This window comes from Mandrillus leucophaeus, unplaced genomic scaffold (assembly GCF_000951045.1).
Source record: "Mandrillus leucophaeus isolate KB7577 unplaced genomic scaffold, Mleu.le_1.0 Scaffold1278, whole genome shotgun sequence".
Classification (NCBI taxonomy): Eukaryota; Metazoa; Chordata; class Mammalia; order Primates; family Cercopithecidae; genus Mandrillus; species Mandrillus leucophaeus.
The window spans coordinates 423,058-434,914 of NW_012101187.1; the positions used below are offsets into that span (position 1 = coordinate 423,058).

Consider the following 11,857-nt stretch of genomic DNA (forward strand, 5'->3'; position numbering starts at 1 on the left):
AAAAGAGGCAGGCAGCATACCCTTTCAATGTCATATAGAGGAAAGGCCACCCAAAGATTATCTAGGGGAGGGATTGGCAAGTGACCCATTAGCCAAATCTGGCCCACATCCTGCTTTTGTACTGCCAAGGAGAAGAATGGGGAGAAGACTATGAGACAGACATGTATATGGCCCACAAAACCTGAAACATTGATTATCTGGTTCATTAGAGAAAAATGTTGCTGGTCCCCGATCTAGAGGGATGAACTTAGTTCATCTCACTATTTACTACTTGATATAGTTTGGATGTTTGTCCCCTCCAAATCGCATGTTGAAATACTACCCCCAGTGTTGGAGGTGGGACCTGGCAGGAGGTATTTGGGTCACGGGGGTAGATCCCTCATGAATATCTTGGTGCCATCCCGTGGTAATGAGTGAGTTCTCAGTCTATTAGTTCATGGGAGAGGAGGTTATTTAAAAAAACAGCATGACACCTCTTCCTTCTCGCTTGTTCTCTCTCTCACCATGTGACACGCCTGCTCCTCCTTTGCCTTCCGCTGACTGAAAGCTTCCTAAGGCCTCTTCAGAAGCAGATCCAGCACTGTGCTTCTTGTATACTCTGAAGAGCTGTGAGCCAAATAAACCTCTTTGTTTTTTATATAAATTACCCAGTCTCAGGTATTCTCTTACAGCAAAGACTATAAAACTACTAATACACTACAGATTAAAGATCTCATACTTAGTGGTGTTACTTGCTAACTTGCAGATTTTTATCTAGTAAAGACACAAAAAAATTCTGTCCAGTAGAACACATATCCTCAAGGATGTACAGATTTATAAATTGGGGTATAAACTGGTAAAATAATTATTTCAAGGATTTATGGTCCTGAAAGACACTGACTAATTTTAAATCTAACCTGGCAATCTCATCCTAACATTTCTTTTTTAAATTGTCTTTAAATATCCCAGCTTCACAAATGTTTTTAAACCAGTAATAACATCTGACTGATTCTCTCATTAATTAATGAGTTTTTTTTTAAATCTGTGATATGTGTTCATTTTACACTTACCTGAAAGCCATGATCTTGCCTTTTGGAAAGTTATGCTTTAAGAAGTGTAATGACCAAAAGCAACTCTGGATTCAGAAGTGTCTTTAAATGAATTTATTTTTATAAGCCATTATAACATCTAAAATATTTACAAAGCAGCAGTATCTCATCAGGGCATGATGCATTATTCAGTCTACAGAGAGTGCTCAGAACACAGAGATACCAAAAGACTCCCTAAAACAACTATCAAGACCCCAGAGGCACTGCAGTCTTCTGGTGAGATAAACTGGGTTCTCATCCAATGCTCTTTACTTGATTAATTTGTGTCACTGCGTGTCTCTAACTCCCTCTGTACAGAGCAGGGGAAATAAAATTGCCAACTTACTAACATTTGCCTCATAAGCACTCAATGTCTGGGTATTTATCTGGGATATGCTTTTCCCCACAAGGTATTCATGAAGCAACCACTCCCATGACCCAAATACCTCCCACCAGGTCCCACCTCCAACACTGGGGTTTGCATATCAACATGAGATTTGGAGGGGACAAACATCCAAACTACATCAAGCGTAATATACAAGTTCAATCTCCCACAGCTTGATTTCCCTTTCCCTCTTGCCCGCTCTGAGAAAAAAACAATGGGGAAGGGAGGAATATTTGGAACTTTCAGAAACTTCTAAATTCTCGAAAAGAGAAGACAGACCTAGGTAAATCAGTAATATTGGAAGGCAGCTGATAGCAACAAAATTGTAAAGGGTCTACAAATTGCTTCCCCCAACCCTAGCCAGCTCAAAATTACCAATCTCTGTTACAATGCCGAATGCTCCAAAAGGCAAACACTTCCTCCCAAGTCTAATAGTTCTCAATCATTTATACTTCACTGTAAATTAGTTTACTCAAGAGTGGCTGCCTCTTAACTTTCAATAGCACTGAGGAAAAAATTAGGAACCGCAACAAGCGCTAAGTGGGAGGAGAATTAGCACCAGTGGCATGAAGTAAGTCTACGTGACTTTCAAGCTGACCACTGGCGCTTAGCTTCCCGGGGAGCTGTACCTTTCGCCCTCCAGATCCTCTTCTGGGTGGTGTTCCTCAGGCAGCTCAGCACCTTAGAAATCCCAGCGTTATGCAAATGAATGTCTCTGCTCCCCGGCTGGAAAATCTCAGCAGCGTCAGAGACATCTAACCCATTACAGCAAAGTGGCTGAAGGAGGCGGAGCAGGTTCTGAGTAATCACAGCCTAATCACATGTTAATTACGTTGGCAATCAGTGAGTTCTTAAGAAAAATTAAATGCTCATTAAGTGAAACATGAAAACAGAAATGATTTTGCACATAGCAGAAGCCCAGATAGGTCAGAGTGACGGCCTGATTTCCAGCTTTGAAGTCTTAAAAAACTCAACAGAAAGTTAGGTGCTAGCCCTAAAATGTGTAGAACATGGTAGAAAATAGACTCTCGCCTCCATTGCAATACAAAATGTGAAATAAGATGACTCAATCGGGGATAAAGGAAAAACTGCATAGCCTTCAAAATCAGACAGGCCTGAATTCTAACCGGGTTCTACCACTAGCAAACCACTTAGCTTGTCACCATTTCCTCATCAGAATACCTCCCTACAAGCAGTGAAGGAAAAGTGGTCAAGGAAGTGCCTGGCACAGAGGAGGCATTCAGTAAACGACAGCCACTATTTCATCAAGTGTTAATAGCACTAACCCTTTTAAACAAATTAGATGACATTTAAATAATCGTTTCATGCAATAGCATTCAGAAAAATAGAAACAGTGATTTTTAATTAACATATTCCCAAAAGGAAAAATTTGATACAAGTGCTTCTTTAATCCCTATCTTTGTAATAATCACTTTTTTCCACTTCGTAACACCTACCTTATTATTTCAGTGTTAACCTGGTGTGACGGTGTCCCAGTAGCCACGCCCCTCCTTCTTAAAGCAATAGTAACCTATTATTTAGGTTAACCAAAAATAACCTAATTTTAAGGTGGTAATTCTCAAGTTTCAGCTGCATCAGAATCACCTGGATGTCCTGTTAAAACACCGATTACTGGGCCTCGCCCAGAGCTCCCAACTCAGCAGGTCTGAAGTTGGGCCCTATAATTCCTAAGAAGTTCTCAGGTGAAGCTGATTCTACCGCTTGGAACCACACTTGAACCAGTGCTTGAAGGAGATCAACCCATCCCTTCTCAGCTCGGATGAGAGGATGGAAGATGTCTCCCTGCTCGGGTTCTAGGAGTGAGGCCCATAACGCGGGCCTGAGTCAACCTGCCTCAGTGACTTGGAGTAGGACAGGGCACATGACGGAGTCTCATAGTCTCAGGCTCTCAGGACCTTTGCTGAGAACTCTGGGACAAAACTCGGCTAGATTTTAACCTGGAAAGATATAGTTGTGGGAGGTGCTGCAGCCATCTTGTGCCATTAGGGAGAGCCTGTCTGGGACTGGAACCAATGTAGAGGAAGCAGAGCCAAGGGACCCATCCAGCTAAAAGAGTTTGAGTCCTGAATCATGGCAGGCCTACAGCCCAGTGCCGCCAGGACTTGCCAGCCTTCATGAGAAAATATTTCCCTTTTTGCTTAGACAGATTTGTCTTGGACTTTCTGCCACTTAAAACCCTGAAAACAGGTTGTTTTTACATTGTTTGTTTTGGTTCCTCAAACACCAATTACCCCTACCCTTTAATTGTATTCAATATTCTCAGCCGGACAAGGTGGCTCACGCCTGTAATCCCAGTACTTTGGGAGGCCGAGGCGGGCAGATCACAAGGTCAGAAAATCGAGACCATCCTGGCCAACATGGTGAAACCCTGTCTCTACTAAAAAAAGTACAAAAGTTAGCTGAGCATGGTGGCGCGTGCCATAATCCTAGCTACTCAGGAGGCTGTGGCAGGAGAATCACTTGACCAGGGAGTACAAAGCTGCAGTGAGCTGAGATGGCGCCACTGCACTCCAGCCTGGCGACAGAGCGAGACTCCATCTCAAAAAACAAAAAAAAAATTATCAAGTCAAATATCTCAGTCAATTCACCAACCAGAAGAAGTAAAAAGAAATGACTTGGGAATTTAAACAACCTAGCTAAACAGAACACACATCTTCCCAGGTTAACCTATAAATTTGATGTAATGCCAGTCAAACCCCTAGAGAACGGCCAATTACAAAATCGGTAACTTTATATAATTTAGCAGCAGTAATGTTTAATATACTATAGGGAAAATTTTTATTCATAAGTAACACTGAAAATATAATTTTGAGACACAACTAAACTAGAAACGCCCAGCATATTTATGAAGAAAACCAAACAGCTTTGCAAGAGTTAGAGAAGGGGTGAATAAATCAAAGGAGAAGCATATGTTTCTAGCTAGAAAAACTCAATATTATAAAGTGATCAGGTATTCCCAAACTAATCTACAGTACATGAAACTCTCATAAAAATCAATAAAAGAAAGCTGACAACCTCAATAAAAGTGGGAAACTGGCCAAAGGAAATAAAGAAGCTGTTAACACAAGAAGAAAAATACCTAGGCAATAAAGATACAAAAAATATAAAAAGTGCTCAACCCAACAGCACTGCTGGGGAAGGCTGGGCAAACAGAAGAGTCACCAGTGTGACCAGGATGTGGCCCCCCTGTTGTGTTTCTGGAGGGTCATGTGATGGTAATCTGCATTAAAACCTTAAAAATGCATATTTTTCACTCACAAAATTCCCTTCCAGAAACTTACCCTAACGAAATAATGAAATGAAGGCCCGAGGCTGTTTATCACAATATTATTTTTAGTAGAAGAAGGAAAGAAGGAACGGATGGAAGGAAGAAAATGCTGAACAAGCTTTTATTCCCTGGATAGGGATTACATTAGGCATGTGTGGTACTTCTGTGAATTGAATTCATCCTTTAAGCTCATTATTTGGCTGGGCACAGTGGCTCACACCTGTAATCCTAACACTTTAGGAGCCAGAGGCGGGCAGACTGCCTGAGCTCAGGAGTTCGAGACCTGCCTGGGCAACATGGCAAAATTCCATCTCTACTACAAATACAAAAAATTAGCCAGGTATGGTGGTGCACGCCTGTAATCCCAGTTACAGGCTGAGGCATGAGAATCACTTGAACCCAGGAGGTGGAGGATGCAGTGAGCTGAGATCCTGCCACTGCACTCCAGCCTGGGGAACAGAGCAAGACTCTGTCTCAAAAAAAAAAAGAAACTCTTTATTTAAAAATCATAGTGGTCATCTTCTGAATGTGGAAATATCTCCATTATTTGAAACTCTTTCTGTAATAATGTGGTATTTTATTTAAATGATACTTAATTAACCTAGAATTAGGTATATAAATTATGGTACATGTTTATAATAGAATATTGTTAATATATGTTCAACAATATAGATTTCTATACATGTACAACTATATAACTCACAGCCTAATCACATGTTAATTATATTAAAGGAAAAACAAGTCACAAAATAGCAATGTATAGAATAGAATGTCATATTTTATACTTCCATGGATCTATATTCATTTTTATACATTTGTCTAAAAAGGTCTAGAGAATATAAACAAAACATTATTTTGTGGTAATTGCTGGGGAGTAGGATTGTAATTTTTAATTTTGTCTTTTATCTATATAGATAAATATATATATTTTCTCAAGTTGCTAAAATTAATATATATCCTTCAATATAAATTGTTAATTTTTTTACAAAGGAAAAAGAAAACAACAACTCACAATATGAGTTTGGGTGCTAATATAGTAAAGTACAGGAAGTCATGTTTTTCCCTCCCTTTGATTCATGCAATGTAACACAGTAGTACACAGCCAATCCCTCTATATGGTACTTTGTGGAAGCAGCAAAAATAATGCCACAGTCTGTTACCTCCTGGCATTCATTTAATTCTTCATTCAATCAGTTATTTCCTGATCACTCACCATGGGCCAGGCACAGTGCTGGGGAAGCTACTTTGAAAACATTTGTCGTTCTGTAAAATCAAACTCAAAATGCATTTGGCAAATTAGGTTTCTGTTTTTCTGTCTTCATAATTAAATGTTTCATCTACTACTGCCTTTCTATCCTGCATATCTTGCATGCGATTTCTAAGTGCATCTCATAGTGCTCCTTCGCTACCCTCACCCACAATCCTTGGGGTTTGACCCATCGTGCCTTAAAGGATTCACCTCAAAATCCAGCTGTGGCAGGAATATCTACAGATCACTCTGAGGTAGAGGAAGCCGTGAGGAGATGATGTGGCTGTTCTTTATCATTCCTGACCATCTGTGAGAGAGTGGCTGCTGCCTCCAAGCTCCATCAGAGGAAAGGAAACCCTAAAGATCAGACCTGCCTTCCCTCTACAGCCAAACCTTGGTAGCTTTACAACAGCCCCACCTTGTGGTTAATTCCTTCTGCAAGGACTCATCCTCTCCAAGGAAAAGTCCATTATGAAAAATCAATGAAGCAGTGAACTGATGGACGTGTAATACGTGATAAATCCTGCTCATGCATTATTGAGTGGCCTGTCTGTTATAGCTTTAAATATTTTAGGTAAGCTAGTAATTTTTGCAAAGTAATACTAGATACTTTAAATGAATACGGAAATTGAAATTGGGAGAACTACATCTCATCCTTTTCTTATCCAGTTGGCATTGAAACAGTTTCAGTGATGAAATTCCTATTTTATATTTAAAAAAAAAAGAAGAAAGTTCCCTCCTACCATCTCTCTCTAGCTCTATGTCAATACGTACATATTAGGTCTGGAAAGAAGATTAATGAGTAGATCTGCCACTATATGATTATAGGAACAAATGCTGCTAGTGTAGATTTAGTTAAATACAATTGTTATTTACTCAGTACTTTCTATGTGTCTAGCACCATGCTAGACACCATGAGTTTTATAAAAGCCAAATGGCCTCTGCCCTGGGCAAGCTCCTAGTCAAATGGGAGACACAAATACCTACAGAAGTAATTTTACTGCAAGATCAATTTGATACCTCTAATAACAGAAGAACTAACAATGAAGCGTGGTGGCCCGAGCCTGTAATTCTAGCTACTCAGGAGGCTGAGGCAGGAGAATCACTTGAACCCAGGAGGTGGAGGTTGCAGTGAGCCAAGATCGCGCCACTGCACTCCAGCCTGGGTGACAGAGTGAGACTCTGTCTCAAAACAAACTAACTAACTAACTAACTAACAATGCATTTCAGTGGCTACAGGCACAGGCTCTGAAGGCAGACTGCCCGCACAGGAACTGTGGTTCTACCCATCCCTAGCTATGAGACCTTGACAAGCTACTACTTAGCCTTCCATATCTCAGGTTCTTCACCTGTAAAATGGGGATAGTAATGGTATGTAACTCATAAGGTTACTGTGAGGATTAAAGATGGCACAAATGGGAGTATTTTTCATACTGGTATAATTATTACTAGCATATGAGGTAAACATGAGCTGATTATGACAAGGATCTAGGAAGGCAGTCCAGAGAAATGGAATCTGTGGTCAAGTTCTAAATAGTGATGAGAATTTTAATGTGCAGTGACAGGAGAGAAGGTTCATTTCAAAAATAGGGGTTAACCTGAGCAAACACCTGCAGGTTGAGAAGAGAGTTGTTGACAGCTGAGTAGGTTAAGAGTGTGCCTATAGTCCCAGGCATCCCAGCTGCAGGTATAGAGAGTATAGAAGTGACACTGGGAGACCAGGTGGCCTGGGATCTGACTGGAGGAGGTGCTGAATGCCAAGCTAAAGAGCCTGAACATTATTCTACAGGCAATGACAGCCCAAGAAGCAGGATATCACAACGGTTAAGAACAAGGATTCTGCATTTGAATCTTGGTTCCATCTCTTAAGAGCTGTGTGGCCTTTGGCAAGGTACCCAACCTCTCTGTGCTTCTATTTTTCTCACCTGTAAAATCAGTTGTAGTGAGGATTACATGACTGTTGATATGCAAAGTGCTTAGAACACTGCATGGCACACAGTGACATACGTAAGTGTTTACTATTAAAAGGCAGAACAACAGCCTATGGCACCTCTTCCTATCATCCTGAGACAACCCTTCAGGATATTATCAGTAGTTGGTATGAGTTAAGGATATGATCAAGGATGAGACCACTTTGCTACTACTCAAAAAACACTACCATGAAAACAAATGTTCCCTTTTTGACAAAAGCTCCCATGGTCCATGAAGAAATTTTACCTCAAAGGAACAGACAAAATCAAAGTTGGCCCTAAACTTAGGGACACACACATGATCAAGCAACATGATTCTGACATGACTTTATCAGATCACCGGGGCCTATGCAAAGTGGCAAACTGCACCATTTCTAAGAAGATGGGATCCGGCCAGGCACGGTGGCTCATGCCTGTAATCCCAGCACTTTGGGAGGCTGAGACAGGCGTATCACAAGGTCAGGAGATCAAGATCAGCCTAGCCAACATGGTGAAACCCTGTCTCTACTAAAAATACAAAAATTAGCTGGGTGTGGTGGCGCATGCCTGTAATCCCAGCTAATCGGGAGGCTGAGGCAGGAGAATAGCTTGGACCTGGGAGGCGGAGGTTGCAGTGAGCCGAGATCATGCCACAGCACTCCCGTGTGGCAACAGTGTGAGACTCTGTCTCAAAAAGAAAAAAAAAAAAACGAAGAAGATGGGATCTGTGCTAACTTCTGAATGATGGCAAAGGCTTGAATATGTCGTGGTGGGAGGGAAGGGCATGAGCTGAATGTATAGTCCTGACTGTTCAGACAGCCTCTAAGGCAAGAACTTACTTCCAGATCCATCTTTGACTCTAGGTCCTTCAGGCTTGGCCTCAGAAATAATGTTTGCATTGGCGTTATTCTCCATCTCAATCACAAAATCACTGTCTTCTTCAAACTCAGGGTGGCTAAAGATCCAATCCAGTGCTCTTTCCAGGTTATTATTCTAACAACAAAAAAGAAACACACATTTTTACAATGCATGCAGCCTCAGATCTCACTATGTCCTGACCATTTCAACTAGATGTCAAGCAGATAGGGAAGGAGGCCTGAATTCATTAGTCCTAAGTGCCACTGAGTAAGAAGCTCTGACTCTGCATGACAGGCACGTTCAGTTGGCATGGCATTCTGCAAGCCTCCCAGCTGACATCTGTAATTGGATTTACTGGAAAACAGTTCTAAGCAGCAGATCAGCATTCCAAAGCTTATCTCAATGTTAGCTCAGCCTTTCTGCAGGAAGATGCTGATAATAATAGGTGTGGAATAACCAAGGTTATGGCATTTAAGTGCAGCTCTTTCTAAAGCCACTTTAATTGCACACACTACCTTCTCTACCAACTGTATTTTCTGCAGATAACTTTGAACAATAGAGGGATGCCAGTGTGGTACTATGTTAGAGCCTTCTCTCCTGGAATGTTGGTAAAATGTTTGAATTCCAGTAAAGACAAGATCAATATCTTGATTAATGACAACAACACTGATTAGGTAAGTATACTTGTTTAAATTGAACTCCATGTACTTCAAACTAATTGACCATAAAAATATTTCCATCTTTCTCAGCTTGTGACATCACTGGCAAGTTAAAGAATTTGTATAGATGTAGAACCTCTAATGAAACAGTCAGGCAAATAAAATGAGTGGAGCACAAGAAAGTACCCCACGTAAAACAAATTCTGGTTGAGATATTTTAATCATCTTAAAGGGAGACAGGTTGTTCCAGCCACATTCTCATGAAACAGTCAAGAGCCACTGTGACCTCAGCAATGGATCCTAGCAGGTACCCCATCAGGATAGGCAAGAAGTAATCGACAGCAGATAACTACTCAAAAGTGGATTATGGTGTGACCAGGAAGGATGGGTTTTGTTTTGTTTGTTAAGTACTTTCCCTCGATATTAAACAGATATCAGCACTGCAGAAGGGAATCGTGTACCCTGTAGTTTCAGGGTCCCTTGTTTTTTGTTTTTTGGTTTTTTTTTTGAGATGGAGTCTCGCTCTGTCACCCAGGCTGGAGTGCAGTGGCGCGATCTCGGCTCACCGCAAGCTCCGCTTCCCGCCATTCTCCTGCCTCAGCCTCCGGAGTAGCTGGGACTATGAGCACCCACTATCACGCTCGGTTAATTTTTTGTAGTTTTAGTAGAGACGGGGTTTCACCGTGTTAGCCACAATGGTCTCGATCTCCTGACCTCATGATCCGCCCGCCTCGGCCTCCCAAAGTGCTGGGATTACAGGCGTGAGCCACCGCGCCTGGCCCTTGTTTCTTTATATCAAGAAGTTCATGGCTACCAGAAGAACCTTCCCTTTCTGCAGAGAGAAACAGCAGCAGAGAATTCCAAGGAGCCATTCAGTTTTTTATGAGGACTTTTAAGAGACATTTACCCAAGGTCTTGGTATCAGAAAAGCATTCTATCTCCTAAAGGACTTCTTGCTGAACATGGAATTTCATGTGTCCCTCTTTCCTCCAGGGCCACAAGCAGGCTCCAAGTCAAATTTGTGACCCATTAACAAATATTCAAGATGATATCAAGTTTCTTTCAGTTTGCTCATATTACCCCAGATTTGTTATCTCCTTATTCTTAAATTCTCTGTGTGAAAATCATTTATTTTAGCTTTATATTTACAATAAGCAAATAAATCTTTATGAGCTATGGTGAGATTCATATTCGGATGAATCAAACATGAATCAAAATGATCAAAGTACATTGGAAAGTCTCAACTCTTACAGAAATAAATTCACACACACACACACACACACACACACACACACAGTCTCTCATGCTCACCGTTGCTCGTAGTGCCTGAATAGCCTGATTTCTCTGAAATCCCATGGAGGTGATGATAGCAACGATTTCCTCTGGAGGTTGGTTATCCAATCCAGTAGCACCAAAAACAGAGGCTCCAGCAGAAGCTGCCCCTCCATAACCAGGCATGGTCAGCGGCTCAGCAAAATCTGAGAAAAATAACCACACCCAAGTCTTTTCCTTTTTCTTTCTTTCTTTCTTTCTTTTTTTTTTTTGTGTGTGTGTGTGTCCTGAAACAACACTAACAAGGAAAAATATGATTCTGCAAAGTTATAATAATCAAGACAGTCTGGGCCAGGCCCGGTGGCGCATGCCTGTAATCCCAACACTTTGGGAGGCCAAGGTGGGTGGATCGCCTGAGGTCAGGAGTTCGTGGCCAGCCTGGCCAACATGGCAAAATCTCGTTTCTACTAAAAATACAAAAATCAGCAGGGCATAGTGGTGCACGTCTGTAATCCAGCTACTTGGGAGGCTGAGGCACAAGAATCACTTGAACCCAGGAGGCAGAGGTTGCAGTGAGCTGAGATTGCACCACTGCACTCCAGCCTGGGCAACAAAGCAAGGCTCTGTCTCAAAAAAAAAAAAAAGGACAGTCTGGTACTAGTATCAAGACAGACATACGGATCAATTAAATAGAATTGAGATTCCAGAAATGAAACCATATACCTGTGGTTAACTGATTTTCAACAAGACCAGTCAGTGGGGAAAGGACATTATTTTCAACAAATGATGCTGGGACAACTGGATATCCACATACAAAAGAATAAAGTCAGACCCTCACCTCACATCATACACCAAATTAACTCAAAATGGATCATTGACCTAAATGTAGGAGCTAAAACTATAATAATCTTAGAAGAAAACATAACAGTAAGTCTTTTTGCCATTGGATTAGGCAGTGGTTTTTTATTCACAACACAAAAAGCACAAGTGATAAAAGAAAAAAAAAGATAAATTGGACTTCATCAAAATTAAACATTTTTGTGCTTCAAAAGATACCATCAAGAAAGTGAAAAAACACCAGAATGGGGGGAAAATTACAAATCATATATCTCATATATCTTGTATCTGG

At 41.1% G+C, this 11,857-nt stretch overlaps 1 protein-coding gene across 1 annotated transcript in view; it reads right to left on the reverse strand.

The window, feature by feature from the left end:
• The window catches only part of LOC105533677 (ubiquitin carboxyl-terminal hydrolase 13), a gene marked incomplete at its 5' end in the record, with an annotated part of 75,064 nt that overhangs the window by 13,097 nt on the left and 50,110 nt on the right, over positions 1 to 11,857 (reverse strand). Inside the window, 2 exons of the mRNA XM_011972170.1 lie at positions 8,779 to 8,932; positions 10,768 to 10,934. Of these exons, the coding sequence (XP_011827560.1) occupies positions 8,779 to 8,932; positions 10,768 to 10,934 (321 nt within the window). The remainder of the gene's footprint in view (positions 1 to 8,778; positions 8,933 to 10,767; positions 10,935 to 11,857) is intronic.